At 46.3% G+C, this 25,787-nt stretch overlaps 1 protein-coding gene across 3 annotated transcripts in view; it reads right to left on the bottom strand.

Annotated features, from left to right (window-relative positions):
- Positions 1 to 25,787, bottom strand: part of SLC35C2 (solute carrier family 35 member C2) — an 805,952-nt gene that overhangs the window by 610,277 nt on the left and 169,888 nt on the right. For all 3 annotated transcript variants that reach the window (XM_069651204.1, XM_069651206.1, XM_069651205.1), the window contains one exon: positions 21,220 to 21,370. In XM_069651204.1, coding sequence (XP_069507305.1) covers positions 21,220 to 21,370 — 151 coding nt within the window. The remainder of the gene's footprint in view (positions 1 to 21,219; positions 21,371 to 25,787) is intronic.

The raw sequence follows: 25,787 nt of genomic DNA, 5'->3' as shown, positions 1-25,787 counted from the left end.
CCTGGTGGGATCCAAAACCATGTTAAAGTCCCCATTGACTATGAGGGCACCCACCCCAAAAAGCTGGAGCTCCTTCTTCACCTTCTACCAGAAGATAATCTGACCCTGGTTGCGACAGTAGACAACCCCCAATGTCAGAGGGTTCCCTTCAATTCACTCTTTGACAAACAAATACCGTCCTTCTGCGTCTCCAAGAGCTGTGTCCACCTCCAAGCCCCTGGAAACCACTATGGCCACCCCTCTCTTTTTCGTAGTAGAGGAAGCATGATGAACCTCTCCTACACACCTAGATCGCAGGCTCTGTTCTTTACCCCGTCCCCAGTATATTTCCTGCAGAAGAAGCATGTCTAACTTGTCTCTTGGAAACTCGCAGACCACCAGGGAGCGCTTGGTAGGAGAGTTAACACTTCGGGCGTTCAAGGAGCCCAACACCATCTCCGAGTGAACTATCCATTGGAGTCGAATCACAGAACTCCTTCCATCCACCTCAGAGCACACGCCCGCTACCCTCTCCCAGCACCGGTCTGCCGAAGACCTGCTCAAATAACCTTGCGTCGGCCAAAATCACCAAACAAACCCCCCACCAACCCAAAACGCCCAACAAAACCAATCCCCCCACCCCAAGCGTCCAGCCAGGAACTCCTCCTAGGGTCAGACCTCAACCGAACCACCGGATGAAACGGGCCTCTCCTCCATCATTTATCCCTTCCTGAGCCCCCTCCCCCATCAAACTCCCAATCATAAAACCCTTCCCCCAAGCACCCAGTGTCCCACAATCATCGTGGGGACCCCCTCCTGGTGATCAGGAGAACCCCTCCACAGCTCCCTCCTCACACACCCCAATTAGCAAACACCCAGAACACTCCTACTGGGACATAAGTGCCCCCTCCTTGGGACCAATTCACCTTCGCCCTGCGGCAGCCGTGTGTAGTCTCTTAAATTTCCTTCAGCCAGGGATGCGTTTCCAGACCTTCCCGTCTGCTCCTTTCGGCTTCTCCTTCAATTGTCCATCAGAATCAGGGTCTTGGGCGTCCGTGACCAATAGCTCCACTTTCGCCCTCTGAACATCCTCCTCCGTCACCAACCTGAAACTCTGACCCCCATGTTTGAAGGCCAGCGAAAAAGGAAAGCCCCAGTGATATTGCACCCCAGACTCTCTAAGCCGCCTCATAAGAGAAGAGCACAAGCGGTGTCTCGCCTGGGTGAATGCCGAGAGGTACATGTATATTGTGATTGAGACCCCATTATATGAAATAACATCCAATTTCCTAGCCATGTCTAGAATTCTTGCTTTTTCAGCGTAGTAGTGGAAGCGAACCAGGACAGAGCGAGGCCCTCGACCACCACCTACGGCTTTGTGAGCCATGTCAATGGAAGGCTCATCTGTGGTGTCATCTCCAAACAGCAACTTGACCATATCCTTCACTGCCCGGACTCCCGCTCCGTCTCCCCCTCGGGAAACCCAAAGAATCTAATATTGTTCCTATGTTCCCTATTTTCAATGTCATCCAACTTAAGGGCCGTCACCTCCTCCCGTCTCTCCACCTCTGCAAGCCTTTTGTCAAACTGTGCTTCCAAAATGTCCACCAATGACTGATGCTCTCCAGACCCTGCACCCTGTCCTCCACGCTGCCCACCCTCCGATCCAGTTTGTCCAATCTGTGGCCAATGTCAGTCCTTATAACTCGGACCTCCCCAAGCAGAGCCGCAATATCTCTTTTTATGGACATATCCAAGTCCAACTCTGCCATAGTGGTGGATATCACGCTACAGAAACCTGTCAGCGACCCCCCATGTTTCTGAATTAGTGTAGAGCTTGTTTCGCAGCTCATCCACTCACACGACCAGAGGGAACAGCCCCCCCCACTCCCTGGGGTCAAGGCACACCGTACTCCAAGAGTCAAGCCACTGGGTAGCAAGGGGGAAGCACACAACACAAACAGGGCATCAGTGCCCACCACATCCGCCCTCTGATCCTCCCAAGCAGCATGAGCAACCCCCTTCGCCAGGAGGTCTCGACCGCCTGAGCCTCTGACCCCTCCAATACAGGATGGAGCAAGTCCTTCATCACCTTCCCACCACCAAAGGCCTTCTGATGCATAGAACAGCCCTGGGTAATCCCTGTACGATTACGAGACCCTTGTCGAGCCAGATGTCACCATACAAAAGCAACACCACCAGTCCTCCTAGGGCCCGTTCACCACTGCTGTGTGCTCCTAAAACATGCACATATGGGCCTGTGAACTCCTAGGCTGCCGCGGGACCCATGACCCCTTTGGACCACGCTATCAAACAAAGTCCATACCCCTCCAGGGCTTGCTCAGAGAAGGGCCTGCTGCTTCCACCTTTGCGGGGGCCACCACTGCCGGAGCCACCACGTCATGGCCAGTCAGCTGGAAGCGCTGTGGGGGGGGGATTGCAAGTGCTCCGGTGCTGCCCGCCATTCACCACCTAAGCCCAGGTCAAGGAAAGGATGTCAGGGGCGCGATCTAGTGGTATCTTCGCTGGGCTCGCCTTCTACAGCAGGCACACAGGAAACTGGCCCGATGGTCCCAGGGCTCACGTGACCTCTGCGTAGGGACGCCGACAGGATCAGTGATCGTATCCACTCCGATGAAAAGTTATACGCCCGTAACTTTGTTATGCTTGGGCCTGGAAGCACGTAATTGCAGCCAGGTGTGCCTTGGGTAACTGGCTGCCAGCTGGTGGCACAGGATCCGCTTCTCTGGGGCATTCTGGAGGGACTCAAGACCCTTCAATTCCCTGGTGCAGCAGAGCTATGCAGAAGAGCTAGTGCATCTCTGCGCCCCAGTGATCAACCATGTTAGTTATTTTAAACCACTAAACGTTTAAATGCATTTCATGAAACAACTTGAACACATTTTCTTTGCAACACATTACAAGCTGCACATTGGTGCATTTATAATCCAGATTCTACTTTTACTATATGTATCAGCAACTGGAAGATCTCCAATTTTGTATGGAGCAATAGGCCAGGTATTAAATGGGATGACAATGTTTGGCTATTGTAAGGGGTCAAGAGTAAGTAAGACTTGGACACAGTAACCAGTTTGGATGCAATTTTGATATTTTATTTATAAAAACAAAATAAGAAGGGTGGGGATACGCTGCCTGGCCCTAAACATAGGAGGTGTTTCCAAGCCTCAACAAAACTAAGGAATGTCTGCGTCAGGATGTTACACAAAAGATCGTCCTTTGTCCTGTGTCCAAAAATCCTAATAGGACCCTAACTCAATATAATGTGTACAGGGAGGCTATGGTAAGCTATATACTCACAGCTTCCCTTAAAAGTTGTTAACAAAGTTTCAAGGCGCTGAACAGAAAAAGGGCAAACGTTTTGACAGAGAAAGAGATCCTCCTGTATCCTATGTTTTCTCTGGTAATTTAGAAGTTTATCCAGCACCTCTGGATGAAGGTCAGTAATGTTCCATACAAATGGTGAGGGAGATTTGGGACTTGGGTGGCGGGTGTAACTGGTTCCTCGCCATGTATGGCTTTTCCCGCAAAATTTCACTTCACAATTCAAGGGGGAACGCCTTCTCCCTTGAAGTACTTATTTTCTTCCAATTTTGCAGTTTTTCCTTTTCCCTTACAGAGTTCACTTTCAATACTCACACTTTAACACCATTCCTCTTAGCACCAGGGGAATGAATCTTCTCTTCCAGTTCCTTCACTTATACTTTATCACAATTCAACTTTACTCCAGGGGTACAATTCCTCCCTTGCCTTTCGCTTAAGTACACAGTTCTCTTGTTTGCTGCATGTCTCACACTCTCGTCGTTTTCTACCTCTGGTGTACTTTCCTCCAAGGCATTTGGGGCTTTCTATTTGGTTCTTGAAAGGAGTATGATGCTACCCTATATCACTTCCCATCTCACTCTTGGTTATTACTCCTGGTGTAATCCCTTGCCGGGTTATCACTTTACTTCTCATCTTCCAGTCTGGTATATTAGTCTCACTTCTTATTCCAGGTTTACTTCCTTCCCAGGATATCACTTTGCTTCTCACTCCTGGTTTACACTCCTGTGTTATGTTTGGTCACCGCCGCCTGCGTTCACCGCACCACTTACCTGCAAGAACTTGTCACCTGTACATTGGGTGGCGGAGGCAGGTGCCACGGTTCCTCGGATCCTTGCACACACTGCCATCACAGGAGGCACCGGAGGGGTGCTCTGTGTGTCTTCCATTCACTTGCTGGATGTTTCTGGGGGCCGGCGCCGCGTCATGCATACGTCACGACGCGGCCTTCTAATCTTGGGCCACGTGGCCGGTCTCCGAATCTGCAGTGTCCCAGTTGCCTGGCAACCACGGCTGTGGTCCAGCCTCTACATAAGGCTGGCTGTCCCTCAGTTCCAGTGCGTTTTATCGCTCACATGGTTTGAACCCTCACATGATTTGACTCCTCCTGTGTCTTTCCATGTTTTGGGACCTGACTCCTAGCAACTTTTTTCAGCCTTTGATCCACGTTTCAGCCTTCTGCTGCCCAGCTTCCTTTCCCTGCTACCCTGTTTTCCTCTTTCTTGTCTTCTTCTCTCTACCTACTCTCTCACTGCTGGGTTCCTGCTTCTGTGCTCATTGTGCATTCCTGTCTGTAAGTGAGTGGCTCCTCTGTCAGACCGTACCATCGAAAGTGCTTCCCGGCTCCTTGCGGTTTCGCTGCCTTCACATCACAGAAAATCTGGGAAATTACTCAGCCCGTGGTGTGGGGGAACCAGTCCCGACTCTTCCCTAGTCAACATCAGCTTGGGTCGGAAGAGGGCTGAGTCTCCTGCCTGCATTGACCCCGGTTCATCCTGAACGACTCTCGACCCCTGTGCCTCCAAGAAGAAAGGAAAAGAATCCTCTCAACCAGAATCCGGTAAGCAACGCCCCAGTGATCAAGCCCTGAACATCCTGCCAGGATATCACTTCACGTCTCACTCCTGGTTTACTCTCCTGCCAGGATATCACTTCGCTTCTCACTTATATTGCTTCACTTCTGCCCCCCCTACTCCTGGGTATCCCGAGGTCACAGACACTGCCATGCTCTCCCATTGCTATAAACTGGGTTAGTTTTAAACATCCCGACATCAGTCAAAGGTTTCCAAAGACTAGAACACGGCATTGGCTTACCGCTTCTCTGCTTTTGCATTGCTCCATCTCTCTGTCTCAGTAATTAAATTGGGTGAGGAGGGGGCAAGGCATTTGGCTGGAAATACCTGGCATTTCTTCCTCTGTGTCACAATAAGCTATACAACTATGTTGTACAGGTGTATGTGTCATGTGGAATTATGATTGCCAGGTTATTTTGCTCTATGGTTTTCCTACCTCTATGGAGTTGGTCTTCCCCTATTGGTCCTCCTGCACATAGCCACCCCCAGGGTCAAAGTCGGGTAGCTTCTGCCATTGCCTGGCCACATAAGAGAAGCTTCCCTCTAGAGAATCAGTGGCGATATCGCTAGATTTGTCACACTATGTATATGTACCTATATGCCCCTTCCCCGTGTGTAGAGGACACTGCGCACAACCTCAGAGATCTCGGACTTTGTAAAAGAACTGAGCCTTCACCATTGCTCCTCTATTTGGTCACGGAACTACTCTGTGACTTGCAATATCCTATATAAGATATGGTAGGAGTTTCTTCATCGTATTAGAGTCTAGAACTGAAATAAGAAATTTAAATCACTACCCATATCACACTTGTGCATCACCCAGTGTAAAAGACTTCACTCTTAGAAGAAGGGATGCCACAAAGCAGTAACAAGGAGCCATTTAAGGTAGTAGGTTTAGTACAGGGACAAAGGAGTCTCCATATTACCACTTATTCCAAACCGTTAAGAAAGCTGTCATAAATGCACCTTTATGAAGATGCTTAAAATCAACACCATTTTACAGACTATATATTGTGGAATTTTTCCAACCAATCATACTTTTGAAAAACTGAGACAACAAATAGAACAGCAAAAGACAGTGGGCCTATTCAGCTTGAGTTTTGTGAGCCAATTTAGCACTCTGAATTTTTCTTTTTAATGTTGAAGTTTGAAAATGTTGGAGCTGAATTATCTTTATAACTAGCTCTTCTGGCCGAGGCCCGATAGGCTTTGTACTTAAAGGGAGAATCGGGTAAGCAAGGTCTGGAAATCTGTGCCATTTCTCTTTATTTTTCTATGGCAACTTCATCAGACAGTAGTTGACTGAGGGATTTTGGCTTTCGGTTTAAGGGTGTTTTTTTATTGAGGCCAGAGTAAGGAAAGCAGCAGTGGACGAATTATGAAAGATGGTAAAAATGCCACCAGGATAGCTGGAGGGATGAAATATGAGCTTTTTTGGTTATGCTGTACAGTTTATTATTTAATTGAATTATGCATAAATACATCAATATTTTGTCCTACAATACTCATTTGCTTTCAAATAACTATTTGTAAGGTCATATATAGCCTTGTTTTCTGCTATTCCTTGTTCAATTTACAAAGTTTTTTCCTCTTGCCGTCTTTAAGTAATCAAAGATTGCATCTTCAGGCAGGTTATAAACTTGAAACAGTAAAATACCTATGTTGCCATCCTCCTCTGTTAACCTAAACCATTGACTTTAATAAATATACGTTTTTGTTCAATTATTTTCTGTATTTCTTTCTCTAACCATGTGATCCTAGTCTGCCAACTCCATTTAGATTATCGACACTCAAAACACTTCTGCTTTATTTTCTGTGCAAAAAAAGCTGGTCTCAAAAACAAAAAAAGCTGGTCTCAAAAACAATCAACTATCATAAAGAAGCAAAAGATTGTTTGAAAATGTGCCCCTAAAAGGAACTTTCGTACAGTTTCTTTCAGTCTACACTAATGCTGATGCAATATAGTTTCTCCAAACACAGTTTCCCACCATATCACCAGTGTATCATTTGTTCTGGCCACCTGCACCCCTCAAATTAGCCTAGACAATCAGTCAGTCAATATGTTTATTCATATCCATTAATCCATCAAACACGTGCAAAGTACAAAGACACAAAATTAATAAAATCCCTTCCCTGCATAAAATATCAATCGGAACACATTTTGCGACAATATACAATGGCATAATACAAACTATTCATAACAAAAAACCCATAGCTCGAATTAAGTTGGGCTGCATCAGCTGCTACCACTTGCCTGTACTCTGCATCTTGCCCTACGTTTGATTTTCGAATTTAGGTGGGCTGCATCGGCTGCTACCACTTCCCTCTACTCTGCATCTTGCCCTATGTTTGATTTTCGAATTTAGGTGGGCTGCATCAGCTGCTACCACTTGCCTGTACTCTGCATCTTGCCCTATGTGATTTTCGAATTTAGGTGGGCTGCATCAGTTGCTACCACTTGCCTGTACTCTGCATCTTGCCCTATGTTTGATTTTCGAATTTAGTTGGGCTGCATCAGTTGCCACTACTTGCCTATCACATTGCATTGTGCCATATATATGGTCTCGGAACCTAGTCTCCCATCACCCATCTATTGCCACCAAAATGTTCCTCCCAGGTACCTACTCCTACTGCTGAGAAATATCCTTCACATTATCAACTCTGCATGCTCGCCTAGCTCCACCTTCAGTACAGTTGCCCTAGGCTCCATCTCACCCCTCTCCTCAGAGCCACAGCCATGCTCCCCCAACTTGCCCCTCCGACTTCACCCTGCCTCTCTGAAATAAACACCAGACTATGGTCCAGACTCTCGAAAATACACGAGCCCCGAGCCAGAGACTCCACCCAATCCAAACTAACCAACCGCTCCTCCATTAGCACTTGCGCCAACCTCATGGTGAATAAACTCAAACCGAACCCACCTAAGACTTCGACCAAAGACAAAGTGCACACCCCCACCAAGACTACCGCCCCATCTATAAAAGGTGCCCTTATTAACGCACGCTCCATAATTCCACATGCTACAGACATAGCAGACCTCATTCTAGCTGAAGACCTAGACTTCTTAGCCATAACAGAGTCCTGGCTCCATGCAGCCGCCGGCCCAGCCCTATCGCTAGCCATCCCCAACGACTACATCATCCGAGCAGATAGAACAGAATCTAGAGGCGGAGGCCTGGCCATAATTGCCAAAACCCACCTCAACATTAGACTCGACTCAGCTGCCCACCTCCCATCATGTGAATCACTCCCAGCTAAGCTGCCCCCTGCCAAGTCCAAAACGATATCCATCCACCTACTTTATAGACCACCTGGACCCTTAGGATCCTTCGAGGAAGACCTCAGTGCCATCCTCACCAACAACTTAAAAAACTCCTCCCAGTGCCTCATCCTAGGGGATTTCAACCTAGGCTACAAAGACCCCAAAGATCACCAGGCCATCCTTATCAATAACACTCTTTCTGAACTATGTTTCACACAAAAAGTATTTGTCCCCACCCATAACAAAGGGAGAACCCTTGACTGGGTAGCAGACTATAACTGCTCAGTATCCGTCACCAATAACTCCCCGCAAGCCTGATCTGACTACCATCTCATCTACTTTTCCCTCGAAGCCTCGAGCCCCATCACCAACAATGTGCTAGCCTCAGCCATCCCCACGAGAAGTAAGAAAAATATCACAGTGGAAAAATTGATCCCTCTCATCCTCAAAACACTCGACCAACTCCCTGCTACTTCCAATCCCCATGACCTCGTAGAAGGTTATAACAAATCCATGCGCACAGCCTTAGACACCATTGCACCACTAAAACAAAGAAAATGCAAACCGAAAAAGCACCTCAACCAATGGTTCTCCAGCCACCTTAAAGCGCTCAGACTGATAAACGCAAAATGGAACAAGCCTGGAGACAGTCTCCCACAGACCACAACAAGACAATGCTTAATAAAACAACATCCAACTACAAAAAAGAAATCATAGCCGCCAAACAAGAATCCTATAATCAGAGAATTGCACAATCCAATTCCAGCACCAAAGAGCTGTTTATGATCATCAACTAACTGGAAACACCGGTGCTAACCCCAGACACCTGTGTGAAGGATAAACAATGGTGCACCAGTGTCCAGAATGCCCTACATAATAAAGTCACAAGCCTACAAACCAAAATTAAAAATAAGAAAGAATCCATAGCCAAACCAACTAACTCCAACACCACGCCTAGTCCCCTACCCCCACACCCGCTCGCTTCAGTTTCTCCAGAGTCTCTACTCTCGAAGTGGAAAAAATCATTCTTAGCCTAAAACCATCTAATTGTCAGGGCGACCTCTGCCCCCCACAAATCATTAAAGATGCGGCAAGAGACCTCTCGCCTTTCATCACCAGACTCATCAACGCCTCCTTCTCCTCATGTACAGTCCCCAGCAACCTCAAAGAGTCTTGGCTCCTTCCCCCTCCTCTAAAAGCCCTCTCTTGACCCTTCCATTCCCACTAACTACAGACCCATTACCATCGTCCCATTCCTACTCAAGATACTAGACAAGACAGCATACCAACAAATCCAAAAATACCTTGAAATAAACCACCTCCTAGGTATCCGACAATCAGGTTTCAGACCCCAACACGGGACAGAAACGGCCCTCATTGATCTGAAGGCTCAAATTGACACCCTTAGAGACAATGGGAAAACTGCTTTATTACTTCTCCTGGACCTTTGCGTGGCTTTCGATCTAGTCGATCACAAAATCATATGTGATCACCTGGATTCAACTGCCCACTTTTCCCAAGAAGCCATCGACTGGATTGAGTCATTCCTCTGCAACAGATCCATGCGGGTCTTCTCCACCTCTGCCGACCCCATCCCCATCACATGTGGAGTCCCACAGGGCTCCTGCGTCTCCCCCACAATGTACAACGTGTTCACAAAGCCCTTGTTTGATGATCTAGATGGCGTGGGTATCACCTACACTAACTATGCCGATGATCCACAGATCCTCATCCTGTTGACGGGAGATTACAACCACGATTTGGCCTACCTCATCATCCAGGCATGGATGGCCTCGCACAGTCTATGCCTGAATGATGACAAGACTGAACTCATCATCCTTGGTTCCACTGCTAACCTAACTAAATTGGACCACAATTACGCCAACTTCATTATAGACGGGAACCCGATCAAGGTAGCCAAAGAAGTGAAAACCTTAGAAATATATATCGACTCCTCCCTCTCAATCCACAAACAGGTTAGCTCCATGGCATCCTCCACGGCATACGCATGTAAGCTTATAAGAACAGCCAAACCCTTCCTTTCCACCCAGAGCTGCATAACGCTAGCCAGAGCCCTGGTAATATAAAAATTGGACTACAGTAATGCCCTCTACGTAGAAGCCAGCAAGCAAATCACCAACAAAATCCAGACATTACAAAATAACGCTCTCAGAGCAGCACTCAGCATCCCCAGGAGAAAACACATTTCCAACATTAGGATATCCCATAATTGGCTCAACACCACAGACAAACTCCTGCTTAAAGTAGCCTCTCTTACACACAAGTGCCTCAACAACGCTGCCCCACGCTATCTAGCTGATAGAATAAGCAAATACACCCCCAACAGACCTACCAGAACCTCTAACGCAAACCTGCTTATAGTTCCCAGGTTCAAACGCACCAAAATGGGGGGGCAACAGCTTCCAGGTTAAAGCTGCCCAACACTGGAACGCCTTACCACCCCCCCTCAGAACACCCCAAACCTACACACACTTTAAACGAAACTACATCCAGTGGATAAAGAACAAGGACCACTAATAACACTCTAGAACATAGGAAGTATGTTGAGCTGTACATTTGTAAACTATATGCCTTACTTGCTTGTCTGTAAATTTGTAAACTATTCGCCTTATTGTAAACCTGTAAATCTTTGCCGCCACTGTCATAATGTAATACTGTAATGCATAAGTAACCTGTAACCAAGTTGTGAATAACCTGTTGATCCTGCGCCCTCATACCCCCGGGTCTGGTGCGCATTACAAATGAATAAACTAAACTAAACCAAAGCAGTAAAACAAAGTACATACTAGGGAATATCTACAATAAGAACACTCAAAAGAAACATTTACCAGGAAAACAGGTAGCCTAGTACTTACCTCATTGGGGGCGATACTGCATCTGGATGTATGATGCCTTGTTATACTTTTAGATCCAATTAAGTTAACATCCTCCTCCTATAATGCATGGCTCGTTTTATGAATGATAATAATGCCCACACTGTTAAAACAGAATCAGCAGTTAAAAGGAACAAAACTGCTGGCCTATAGGAACGGTTATTAGCTTCCCTTAAGACCGGCAGTATAGTCGACTGTATGATGCCGTTATATCCAGGGCAAAAAAGTAACAAATGGACCAAATCTGCTTCGACACAACCACACACTGGGCAGCGCGCTAAATAGGGGTACCCTCTCCATTTAGCAGAAGTCCCCCTCAACTGAAGACAATCAAATCTTGCACGGGTGATTAGCCAACAATTTTTCTTCGTAGAGCACCAAATTAGGTAAGGGTGTATCTCGTTCACACAACTGATCACTGCGTGCTCTTTGTCAGAGTTGGTTGCAAACTCCAGAGAAGCCCTTTTCATTTGAGATGCCTCCCCCAATATTCCCTTGCAGCACCTCATCTGAGATTTAGTCATCAAGACGTCTGAGGGGGAAAGAACCTGGATGTTTCCCTGAAGCAGAGCTTTACCAATATAATCAAGTCACAGAATTTTTCTCCAACCGTCCCCAGACATTAGTGATCTGATTATGAAATGGCAAAGAGAAGCCAGTTTATTTGCCCATATTCGAATCCCAAAAAAGATTGGAGCAAGAGCCCACTGGTCTTCCCAAAATTCCATTCCCAGTTCCCTATGAATCAAGATATAGGGAGAGGAACCAGGGAGTCCCAGTAGCCTCCTGGACATCATGTGCTGAATGAAAACCCCACAATGGCGCACCATATAGCATCACTGCTTTCATCTGGCCAGAAAAGATTTTGAGGCCAACTTCTACGGTTGACCCTGGCAGCGTGACAAAAACAGAGATCCCCCACTTGTTGGGTCTGCTTTCCAGACTGTTTTCCAAGATGCGCAGTGCCATAAGCGATTGTGAAGATCTAATCCCTAGGTAATCAAACTCCTTGACCCTGGGGATAACCTCCCCATTACAAAGCATTGGAGGAATCTTCGCCATCGCCTTTCTGCCCACACAACCCATTACGTCCGATTTGTATACATTTTAAGCCCCAGCTTTTCCATGAAAGCCGCCTGGACGGAGATCAGAATCTGAAGTGCCCTTGGGGTCCTGGCTAACACGGCATCATCCGCGTATGCCAGTACAGTAAATACTTTGCCCCCCAGAACCGGATAATCCGCCCTTGTATTCACCAGAGCCTTAAGGAGCCCATTAATATACATTGTAAAACAAAAATCAGTGGCAAGACGCCCCTACCGTACACCACACCCAACCTTAAAGCCGCCAGTGCAGCGTCCCCCCCCGGGCCACTATGCACACAAGCCTAATTTGTCCCATTCCCTATGCAGTTCCTCTAATAGCGGTAAAATGTTCCCCGGGCACCCCATGGAGCCGAGCACGGCCCCCAATTTTGACCTGTCCACTTTATCGAAGGCCGTGCTCAGATCCATAAAGGCAAGATACATTCCCTCTCCTCAACGAAAAACCGAATTTGACACAAGCAGGTACAAATTGAGGCTCCGTTCCAAGGTACCCACCCCAGGGCGAAATCCAAACTGGACATCTGAGAGAATCGCCGCCCCCCCCCTATTAGTCAGGCCTCAATATGCCCCAACAGAACCCTTCCAAAGATCTTAAAAGACATGTCCAAAAGCGAAATGGGTCTGTACGACATAGGGCTTGCTGGGTCCCCCTTCTTGAAAACTAGAAAAGTAATGGCACTTTTCCACAAGGGTGGATAAAGGCCTGTCTGCATACAGGCATTAAACACCAAAGTCAACAAGGGAGCCCACGGATCCAAGGGATCCTGAAAAAGGTCTGCAGGGATCGCATCAGGAACCGGTGCACGATTACGACTTTGCTGGATGATGGCCTGTGACACATCCTCCAACTTAAACTTCAGGGGTGGGTGACTCCTCCCAGGTCTTTCCGCCTGGGCCCCTCCACCAAATAGGTTACCAAAGTACTCCACCCATGCTGTTTCTTCCACATGGGTCCCGCTAGATCTTTGCATTGCGAACAGGGTTACGCCCCTTTCACATATTCCCAAAAGGCCTTTTGGTCGTTACGCTGCGAGGTATCCAGGAGGCCCTCCCATGCTTCCCCTTCCAATTCCGTTTTCCTATGCTTTAACTCCCCTCGATAATTGGCTCTAGCCTGAGCTTCCTGGTGCAAAGTGGAGCTTTCAAAGCCTTCAAGAGCGCTTTCAAAGATGTAATACAAGCCCCATCAAACCATCCTCCTTTTGGAGGCTTACCATTCCCCTTAATAAGTACCATAAAGCCTTTAGTCTGAGCCACCAGCAAGTTTATAAACTTCACCACCAACCCAGGGGTTGCGGAACTGTTCAGAAGATCATGGACTAAGGATATATTCTCAGACAGAGGGAGTATGTGCAAGTTAGAATCCTGGATTTTCTCCCATTTGAATCTCCTAATGAAGGGGGCATTCGCATTTAGCAGACACACCAAAGAATCTCTTGTGATCTCCCCTCCAACCCCCAACTTGCCCTTCGCTTTCAGGCAGATCGGGTGATGATCACTATTAACATCTGGCAAAACCACAACCCTGTCCCACAGTTCTAAAGAAATACAAAAATAATCAATGGTTGAAGAACCTTGGTTGATATTAAAAGTAAGGTGGCCCGGTATAGTGGGTGCCAAATGTCTGTTTACCGTGCGGCTCCCATTCTGTAAGCCAGAAACACATTTGGAGGCCCTTAGCACACACCCGTTTATCTTTCATCAAAGGCAGGGGGATATTAAACTACTAGTGATCTAGCGGGTCCAATAGGACCTTAGACACACCTGCACCCATTTTAAGGTTGAAATCTCCCCATATACAGCGCTCATTAAGGTTATTCCTATTTAGTAATAGACCATCGATGAACACCTTAAACATTTGATAACCCATCCACCTCATCTTTATGTGGACTATTATACAGGTTCATAATAAGGAACGATACCCCCTTCACAGGAAAGATGTGAAGCACCTGTAGGTAGTCCATGTTGGTCTCCACTACCCTAACCCTACAATTAAGAGATGATTTGATAAAGGTTGAAAGTCCCCCATAGCATATACCTCTCACGTTTTTCTTAGCTGGAATCCCAAATGATGGGTAACCATCTAACAATGGGGTCTCCAAGGCCCAGGTCTCCTGAAACAAGATGACTTTGTGGGCTTTTAAAGACTCAGCAATATTTGACCTGTCGAACTTCCCTCTAACCCCGGCAATATTCCACGATAACATTCTGGACTCCATAGGTGCCGTACTGGGAGCCATCAGTTCCCCCACTAGGCTCGGGATCCTGGAACGCAACCCTACCTTCAGGACCCTCCTCATCAACTCAAACTTGATCAACCCTACATCAATCCAGATCTTCACAAGAGGTTAAAACCGCATACTGGTTAGCTAACTCAATCCTAGTAGTAGACGCCCCTCCCCTCAATGGGTTCAACCTTTCACAATTGGGTTTTGTCCTCCGGCCCCCAGAACGTCTATTGGCAAAAAGTGGGTACATAGGTCCCTGTGCTTCTATCAGGGCTTGCCCACTCCCGGTGGGTGGGAGGGAGATGACCCCTTCCCACATCAACCACACCCTCTGGACCGGAGTAGAAAAAAAAAAAAATCGAACAAAACCAGCCTGCTGTGGAGGCTATAGCCATTTGGTTTTAAGCCTCTCGAGAGGTTAGAATTAACCAAATAGCTAACCACTGTAGGGCCCAAAAAGGACACCACTACACAGTCCCCCTCCATACATTGGGACATTGGGCCGACCGAACCTAACCTTCTTGCCATTAAAAAGGTTTTATCAATAATCGGCCTGATCAAATTGGAATTTATCCAATGGGTCGATTTGTTCATTAAAGGGATGGTTGTTTCGAATCCACCTTTCAGAAGTCCTGGTAAACACACAATCCCCACAAAAGGGGCAGCTGCAGGTGGTAGATTCAAGGTGCTCTTATCCGCCACACCTGTAAACAAGTCACCCCCTAAAAACCCTCTCTGAGACCTTGATCTTAACTCAGTCCAACGCCGACCCACCAGCCTCTGTACCCAGACCACAACTCACATTGCACACCTCACCTTCTGGAGCCATCTTCTCATTTGTCTCAATCCCTCCCCCCACACGGGCCCCCTCCGCCAGTTTCTTAGTGCTCCATTTGAATCGTCCAGGATAGCCAATGTGTTCATTGTTCCCAACTTAAAGGCCTGTTATGAGTCAGAACTGTTTGGAGGGGCTTAAGCTTTGCATCTAGCAAGGATTCCATCCAGAGCTTATCGTCCACCCCACCAGAAAAGGAAATGAGGTCTTTGCTCGAATCTCATACAAAACTCTCTCCTAAAGGACTACTCACCAGGGGTGTGCTAACCCCCCCCCACTCTACTCCCTGAACCTACCCCCCTCCCTTACCCCTTCCAGATCTAAATCCTCAACAGTCTTCCTTCATGGCGAGGCACCAACGGTAGGCACACCCCCCATCCGTTCATGGGGAGTAGTTGCATTTGATTCTAGGGCCTCACTCTTCACCATACAACCTGTCTGGCCACTAGTGACAGCTGGGGGTCTCCCTCCTATACCAGAGGCATGCTCATGGGTAGATTTTTCAGCTGTATTAATGCAGGTGCCTATTTTACTTGCCATAACATCCAGATATGAGTACAACGAGCGTTGCAAAAGATTAGACATACATTTAGCAAGCTCTCGCCCCATTTTTGTTTCTTTTGATTTTTTCACACTCTTTGCCAGTGCCAATGCCCAGGATCTCCCCTCATCCCGTGCTTTCCTTTTCCCCATATAGGTAGTGGGTTAGAGCCAATGCAACACAGTACTACACAAAGTTTAAAAAAACGTACATTCTTTAAAAAAAATGTAAAATCGAAAATGTGCCTAAAACCAGTTCAAACAAAATAATATAGGGAAAGAAAACTAAAACACTGGGCCACTGAGTCCAGAAATAATAATATTGTTTACACAATTAATTATTTCCACAGAGATCAAAAAACCTAAAACAGCTCTAGGTTATCTAACATGTAGCAGCAAACTAGTAACCAAAGCCAAGAGTGCCAAAAACAAACTACCCCTATAGCCTAAACACTAGAACAGCCACCAAAGTCCAGTTCTCGAAGCTCAGTGAAGGCTCCATGGAGGGAGGTGGGGGGGATGCGGGGGGGGGGGGGGGGGGGGAGGGGGTCAGGCTATGCTTGACGGCTTAAGTAGCAGCATTAGTCCGTCTCTCACCCCTGAACCGTTCCTCCTCTTCAATCCACAAAAAGGTCGCCCGTAGGTAAGGAAGAGCAATAGAATTCAGTCAAAGGCAGTGAGACCAAATTGCAATTAACCCTCTTCCAGTAGTTCGTAGATCGTAGTTTGAAACCAATGTACAGTCATATAGTCAGTGCTGGAAATAAATGCAAAAACAAAGTGTCTGTGCCAACGGGGTGCTGCCGAACAGTAAACAGTACGCAGCTGCTTTTCAAGCTATGGTGACTGGATGGCCCCCTCCATACCACTCACCGCAGTCAGCCAGTGCACCGGAAATACCCCAGTCACCGCACAACAATCACCTGCCTGGATAGAAAACGTATGTGGATACGTACAAGAATAACTCACACACCTTGCTCACAGCTGTCGGTCCGGTCCTTAGAGGGACAGGCAGACAGGGTACAAATGACCTTATTTCCCCTCTGCCACCCTACCACGTAGCACCATTAACCACTTCTCTCCCACGTCCTTCTCCGCACCATGCACCGCCCTTGAGTTTATGTACGAGTTCAAACAAGGCTGACAAGGGTTCCACCTCCAGGTAAAAAGTGAAAAAAGACTCCTCCACCATTACACACTTCTCTCCCACTTCATACTCCGGGCTGTCCTTGAGTTTATGTAGGAGTTCCAAACAAAGCTGACAAGGGCTCCACCTCCAGGTAAACAGTGAAAAAAAGACTCCTCCACCATTAAACACACTCTGACTTCCTTCTCCGCGCTGCGCTCCACGCTGTCTTTGAGTTTATGTAGGAGTTCCAAACAAAGCTGACAAGGACTCCACCTCCAAATCAAGAGTGAAAAAAAAGACTCCTCCACCATTAACAACTTCTCTCCCACTTCACAATCATGTCTGCTGGTTCTGGCCTCACTGTGCATCTCGGCACTCCCACGGCACACACTTTTATGGTCTACCAGCCCTTTACAGTGACCAGGTGGAATGCTGGACTACCCAACTAGCCACCCTAGAAGAGCATACACACTACCTAGCATCACAGATTCTCTGCCCTGGACTGTTAGCACTCACACTCTCTGCAACCCTACCACAACCCATCCACATTTCTAAAATTAACCCACAGTATCTCTGTGAATCTGCAACCTTATCGCTAGTGTGTTCTGATGCAAACATCCCAAGCCAAGCATTCCTACACCCCTTCATCCCTTGGCCATCATTACCACTACGTCCATTCCCACCATGCAATTCCACACTGAACTCTCCTGCTCAAAGTCCCTCACTTTTCTCATGGGGATGCTTTACTCGCTCCAGCCTTACCCCCAGCCTACTTCTCCCTGTACTTCTACTTTCCCCACTTCCCATCCCTGTACTAGGCTACACCCTCCCCACCCTCAAAGTATCCTGACTGAATGTCTCCCTCTAACCTAATCCAACAGCTCCAATGACAATTAATTACTTTTTGTCTTTGGAATACCCATTCCCTATGTAAAAAGACTTTCTTTCATGGATCACAGCGATACTTACAACCACAGATCTCAGTTGTGGCTGTTACTGAGCTGATGGATCCTGCCGCATGACTCAGCCATGCTGGCTGCCTTTCATTCTGACACCAATACATTCTCCCACTCGCCACAACCTATTAAATGGGGACGAGGAGTAAGTCTCATGATCAGCAAAGCAAACTCTTCTGCCAGTTTCCTCTGACTTCATTGTACTCCTCTTGCTTCTCAACACCTTGTATCCAGCACAGCTCTCTCACGTGCTTATTTTCAGGCCCAATGAACTCCACTTTTCTGCCTTAACTCTCTTTCTATGACACGCCTATGGTTGTACAAGGAGACTTTTTAACCTCCCAAACATCTTTACACACCACCTTGAACTAAACTCTGACCATTCGTTGTCCTCACTTCATTACAAACCAACAAACATGGCAAACCCCTGACATCAACACCTTTGTTTCTTATTTCTTCTATCTCCTCCATTGATCACTCTCTCTTTGTTTGCATCCCAACGGACTTCAGTGTCGCTATCCCTCCTTCAACAATCTCCCTGCATCTTCACACTAAATAAATAGATGCTTAAAACCTGACTCATTTGATCCATACCAATCACGCTCAGGTGTTGTGAGAAATGAGACCATCCACACGGTGGCTGTGCATTCGCATGGGCTTTTTTGAAATTTTAAATGAAATTGAATGATGGTACATGAACCTCCGGAAAATGTGTGGGGCTAATCCGCAAACATTTTTCTATGCTCACCGCCCGACATATGCATAGACCAATGTACTCTGGGTGGACACAGCCTACAGGCACAGTCCCCCCCTGTCATATTTAGTTGGGATATGAGAGGAGGAGTACACAATGCATCTCCAAAAGGGGGAGAGCCAAACCTCCCCCCTGCCATGGTCAGCCTAATTAACTATCAATGGCTCCATCGACACGCCCTGTCCATTTGCTGGGCCCGGTAGTTGGTACCAGCAATTTGCATACTAATCAGATAGAAAGTCAGACAGGCCCACATGGGGCCTGGCTACAGAGGCTAACAAAGGAGACAGGAAATACAAACAACCTTTTATTTGCACTGTGTCAACCTAAAGCCAGCTCCCGCCCTCAGTATCGATTGACAGTGAAATGTCATTACTGAAACATGCAGTTCCAGACGTTATCCATGCAGGGGGACCCCATTCAGAAGGTACAAGTATGTGGCTTGACAGAGCCAGAAAGTCCTGTCTCGCTGCAGCTTCTCGGGAGACCTGCCGCTTTAATCAAGAACCACAGAGAGCTTCATTAACCAGAAGGACCCGTTGATCCACAACAGACAGGAAGATGGATGGGACTTATTACATGTTTTCACCCCTTTACCATTTCTGTTGCAAAACACGCTGGTTATGCATACAGGAGATTGCTGGTGGGGACCCAGGATTGGTTCATTAAAGTAGGCTTAGTCTACACCAATCCCTGTGGTCCATTTGGCTCTAAAAGAGGGCTGAGCCCCTCTTTTGGCTGATCATCTGAAGGCTTCACTAGAAGCAGGAAGAAAAACTCATCATTGGACCAGTGCAGGAAGGCCAAGACCTCCAAGAGATCCCTCCCCTAAACATCTCCTAGGGAACAGAGGGACATACGGAATCAATCCACAGGACCCTCTAGCAGCTCCAGAACCGGTACACAGCCAGCACATAGGGTGCCCTGCTAGGTTCGGCAGCAAGCTTCCTAGGTGGGAAGTGCCAGAGAATCTCTGAACCCTAAACCAAGAACAAGGCAGCTGCCTGCAACACACTCCTCAGCGTTGGGCCGTTGGCCTGGTATCCAGTCATTGCATCGAATACAAAGCATTGAATGCCAAAAGCATCGAAAAAATGCATCGAAAAAAAAGCAAATGCATTTTTGTCACAGGTAAAGGTTTTATTTTAAGTATAATGGATTTTAAGGGGTAAAGAACACGGGGACCTCCACCCCCCCCCCCCAATTTAAAAAAAATGCATTTGAGGCTTTTCTTTCGTTGCTTTATGTTAGATGCTAAGGCATTCGATGCAATCACTATAAACCGTCTGCCTTAAAGGATGACAAGCCCAGGGAAGAAGCTCTGAGAAGTGCGTTGATGAGCATCTATCGATGTTAGTCTTAAAGAGCTGCATCCGACTGCACCACTGACATTTGCGCCTCAGTCGCTAAAGCCATCCGAGACGCCTAGATTAGTGCTTCAGAACTGCCCACCAGCACTGAGACAACTCTTGACCCCGATCCACCGTGTAGGCCTTTCTGCAGCCGTCTGTTCAGCTTCGCTCGCCAAACTGTTTGCCGCCTTATACCCACAGCTGTCTCCCATCTTGAACTCTGTAACAGAAGCTGGAAAGTGCCCTGAAACCGACTCGACCCTGTCGAGGACCAAGAACACCTACACGCACAATGTATATTGTGCATCCGTCCCCCTGGTCCTTCTCAGAAGGCCCCTAGTGACATTTTACGACCCATTGATCCCTTAGTGCTGAAACTAAGTATCCTTGAACTGCTGCGATTATTTTCTATGGCGACTACCCTCCTGTCAGTACCTCGAGTGTATCCCTTTTCTTTCTTTGAAAACGTCTGTCCTCTGCATTCCTCAACAGGGTGGGTTGTATTTCATAGTGTGCTAGAACTGTCTGTTGGAATACTAATAAAGTAGATATTTCTATACAACCTAGAATGGACAGACCCTTTTATCATTGGTTAATAATTGTATTTTCGATGTGTTGCAACTAACCAATGATGTACAACGTTTCAGAGATAAGCCTGCCGTTCCGTCCACATTACCAAAATTGGACAAGGAGGTTAATAATTTGGTTGTGTTTCGAATCTGTTCGGATCCCTTCTGGTGTACTAAAGGTGTGGGGGTGATTGATGGTTTAGAAACCATTATTCATCACTGGACCACTGGTCCTCCCCCCTCCCTTTGAGCATTACTAAACACTACATACATTTACAGCATCGAGTACTTGCCTGCCAGCCATACATCACCCCCAGAAATTCACCTACATAAAACTTAGATGTGACTCCACATATGAGGCTGGACCCAAGACCAACCCATTTTCTTATATCCTCCTCCAAGGCCGACCTCCCAACTCGGTCCTCTGTCCTAGGTGACATCAAGTCTACCTACTTCACTAACCTTTTCATCTACTCTTCATTCCCACAAATCTTCCTTGATGCCATGCCACTCTTAATCCCCACTCAATCACATCCTCTGACTACTAAGCACTCTGCCTTAAATTTTTGTTCAAAAATGTGCAACACCTTAGGTCTTCCTTTCTCTCCCCAATGACAGTCAGCCCGTAAAACAAGAAACGTGAGTTTATAGACAACTGGAACAATCCTAATCAATGCCACTTCATGCAACATTAACACTTACCAGTTGGAGCAACCTTTTTCAGGTAATCGGACCATGTCAGGACAACCCTTGATCTCTTCGTATAGCATTGCATTACTGCTCTGCTCACTGTAGACAATATAAAAATCTGAACCAGGTGCACCAATGTCATAAAGAGAGGAAAATGAAAACTCTGAAAATGAGAAAAAGGAAAGTACAAGTTGCTACTTGCAATTGTTGACATGCATGCTAGTCATTTAAATTCTACAGCAGTATCTTACCACGCTTCAGAGAAAATTGTTTGACCTGGAAATGCTGCTGCATATAAAGAACCACCTTTGTGAGATTTTACCCCTGCACCATGCCAGAGAGTGGTTGTGAGGAAATGGGCATGGATATGCAGAAGGCAAATCGTAACCCTTGTAAAGCAAACTATTCCATGTTCAGGTTGGCGTATAAAGCATGGCATTTAATTATAATTGTTATTTTACAATGCGCTTAATGCCAGAGATTGGTTTCCAAGCGCGGGATCTGGATTTGAACCTGTGTTGCGCTGCGTTGTCTTGCTTCCAAGACAAAAGTGTTGCCCCTGTGCTATCCACCTTACCAAGCACATAAGGACTTGAGTAAAAAATAAGGATAATGTTAGTAACAAACTATCATTGAATGGTTCCCTGTTCCACCTCACTCTTATTTCTACACTAAGCACAAAATGAAAGGAGGCATGGAAACATGCCAGAACCAAAGAAAGAACAGAATTAGATCTCCTTTAGGTACACACAGAAAGGAACATCTAGGTCAGTCTATAGACTTCAATTACCTGCAGCTTAAGTCCTAAGACACAAATGCCTTCTTTACCAGCTGCACTCACTTGGGAGTCGTAGAAAGCTATGGACTGTCACATTTTGTTTCACATTTGCATCCACCTGTGGAACGTGAGGTGATGGGAGTATAGATTTATAAATGAGCATCACACTGGTGATACCAGTCACCATTTTACAATCCCATGGGACAAGCATCAGACCTAGTAAAGTTCAGAAACTGCCCACAAAAGATAAATAGAGGCTACATCAGAACTGTCTAAACAGGGCAAAGCAAGAGCTCTCCATTTGTGATTACCACTTGAATTGGTGAGCTGCTTAATAGTTTTTAATCCTTTACTGAAACTGCAGGTTGCCCTGGTTGTAAAACTAAACAAACATCTGCTAGATGCAACTCGGAACAAGCTTTCTATCCATGTTTCCGTATTAATAAATACTTACGTTGATCTCGATCTCATAAAAAAAAAAACTCTGGACGTTTTCTTATTCCAGCCATGGTTCACTGTGTAAACTATCTTCAGTTCTCAAAGCAAGAAAGGATACCACTGGATGACATGGAGTGATCTCACTGGTACATTAAATCAGCAAGTAAGCAAAGATTTAAGGAGGCATTCTCTTTTACTTTTAAGAAATATGTTTGCATTGCTGATAATCATGCGCCCGCCACACTGTACATACTTGTATACTTGGTTATCCTGACCCTTGCCCCCGCACAGGCAACCTGTAACCTCCACCCACCCTCAGACATATACATGTCAATTCTGAAGCCCAACCCCCATGGGGAGACATGGAAAACTTGTTGCTCTCCCCCTCAGCTCCTTGGTGCTCCTAAATGTCCACATGTAATGGTACTGGTCCTACTCTACTAGTAATATGTAACAGCACTGGGAAAACACACTTGTGAAAGCTCTGACATGCATGAATATCAGGTGATTTAAAAGTTTGCAGAATCACAATTTTGTGTCTAAGATAAAAACCTTTACTAGGAAGGCCCTGTGTCAGAGGGAAGGCTGCCTTCAACTGCAGGCCCTTAAGCATTCCCCACTATTCTGCAGGGTCGGGGCGCATGCTTTATAGATATACACTCATGCTAGAGATCTAAATCGTATGTTTTCTAATTCAAGCTCCAATTGGAACACTCTACAAAATCCAAGCGAAGTAGAAATACATTCTATTTATACTGTGCGGCACAAGAAATAGAACCAGAATAAAAATAACTTTCAGTCTAGGCCACACTTGAAATTGTATTTATTCAATTTCTAGCACAAGACCAGTCTGTACTAGAAATACAGCGAAAAAATGTCTAGTGCAGGCAGGTTTCATGCTACAAACAAAGAATATTATGGCCCTCATTACGAGTTTGCCGGTACTACCAAACTGAATTACTGTCACCACTACTTGTACCTGCGGATTTACAGCAGGATTATAAATGGTGGTTGGTGGTGGTGTAAGTGCCAAATTTTGGAGTCCATAGTACTCCATGGGAATATTGGCGGAATTACCATCGGTGGTAATTCCGTTGATTATTCGGCAGCGAGGTGGAGGTTTTACCTCCAGCATGATATGGAGCGTTAAAAGTCATGGTAATTCCATTACCACTACTTTTTTTCCACTTTGCCAAACTTGGAATGAGGCCCTATGTATAGTGCAAGGAGAGGCTGCACTAGAATTATTTTTTTTTTTATTTCTAGTCAGTTGGGCTTCACTCTAGCAACAGAAGCAGTGCTATTTCTAGCACAGGCCCAGATGCTTCAGGGATAACACTTACTTTATTTCTACTGACACACCCCCAACAATACAAATAGAATAAACATGTTTGATGCGGACAGGTCATCTGTATTTTATGTTGGACAGGGGAGGAGAATAGCCAATATTCACAGATCACTTTTGCAGACGTGTACCTGGGGCTACTGTGGGTACTATTACTAATGAACATAATTCTAGCAATACTGCTGGTACTAATCTGGCTACTTCGACAACTAATGGTCTTATGCTTAGTTTCACTACTACTGGTTCTTCTCTTCTTGTATCACCAATACTCGCACTACTACTAGTAATATCACTAGAGGTAGCAGTAGATGCATCCAAGGCAAAAAGGCCGCACCACATTATGTGGGTGCTGGAGATGGTATGGTGAGGTTCTTCTGGCCCCCCTCGACAATGCTGGGCATCTAGCCTGGAGCAGAGGACCACTAAACTGGACTTACTCTTGCCACAGGGCATTTAAAGTACACTCTCCTAGAGGCAGAGTTAACTGCCAAGGCCAGTACATCTGCAGGAATCAGCTAGGTCTAAGGAGAAAAGCGAAGATGGCCAGCTCACACTTCCAGCCTCATTTATTTTCTACAGACACCACAGCCCGTGAGCAAGACTCAGAACAGTTGTTGACACAGCCATCCCTCCTTTGCAAGCTGGAGTGCGAGTCTCATGGCCTGAAACACATGCCAGGGTGTTCCAAGATTACAGACCAGCATATTAAAAGCTCAGAACACCCAACAAAGTCAATTAGACTTGTCTGAGGATATACTGTGTTCCAAATCAAAAACGGGACTCAGAAAACAAGCACAGGTGCAAGGCATAGACAGTAGCCGAACCCAGAGGAGGCGGGGAAGGGGGAGGGACAAGGCCCTATATCAAAGCCTGCACAAAGTACTGCAATACGTATTCTAGGAAATCAGTATTCAGAGAACATCATGGGTTGCCAGTTTCCCTTGCTAAGCTGAAACTAGCCCAAGTGGTCCAGCAGAGCAAGGAGTTTCTCTCATATGCTGCAGTCTGACGGTAATTAGACCTGGGGCCGGAGGGCTACAGCGCACAGCCGAGTAATTATTGGGGAGGTGAGCAACTGATATCCAGCTCCAGCCAACATGTGACAAGGCCACGATTTTGAAGGCATGAAGCTAATATAGTGGTTTGTCTCTTACATCCTTAGAAGGGGGAAATATTCAACATTCCCATGAAGCCACAGCCGATTAACATGCAAAATTGAGGAATCTGTGATGATGTATGAGCCAGATCTGGTACCAGCTTCGAAAGGTCCACACAGTATGTCCAGTGACAAGATAAAAGTGCGGGTCCTGCTACATCCTATATGCATTTGCACCACGTGATGGGACAACAAATGGAGTGTGCATGGAATCTGAGACTAAACAAGAGACAGAAGAATAAAGGAGGTGCTTCTATTTTCATCTAATCACATTGAATAGTGTGCCAATGTTCTGGCCAAATGAAAGTAACAAGCTATGCAGTAGATAAATGATGGCACTACGAACTATTAATAGAACTGAAGGTGCAATAATGAATTGCCGCTACAATGTCTTGCCATGGAGGATGCAAGAGGCAGGAAAACAACTGAGCCTGGATGACCTCAGAACAAATTATGTCAATATTTAGAGACAATGGTCCTTCAAGGAACAAATATCAGTAGTTGGTGAAGAGACAGTAAAATAGATAATCAACCATAACACACCGAGGAAGGTGGAAGAACAGTCAAACCTAGATGCAGAGTAATAGGTTTACAAAACAGACCTGTTTGGGGTGGTATTTTTTACTCACCTTTTGCCAACTCTATTCGTCCCCTTTACTTCTTGATTTTCTGGACTGCCTTTTTGCAGCCAGAGAAACTTCTACTGAAGTGCTCCTCATTCTGGCATCATTGTGCTGCCTATCCATAATTATTTGTGCCAGCCTGTGCTGCCTGTGACCCATCTTGAAGGGTCACCGGTGTGCTTCCCGTCACAACTTCCACCATGGCCTTCTCATTGTGGTTTGCCTGGAAAATGTTCTCTT

This window comes from Ambystoma mexicanum, chromosome 3p, assembly GCF_040938575.1.
Source record: "Ambystoma mexicanum isolate Mex_15411 chromosome 3p, UKY_AmexF1_1, whole genome shotgun sequence".
In the NCBI taxonomy this organism is placed as follows: Eukaryota; Metazoa; Chordata; class Amphibia; order Caudata; family Ambystomatidae; genus Ambystoma; species Ambystoma mexicanum.
This window is presented reverse-complemented; position numbering and strand designations above follow the sequence as displayed.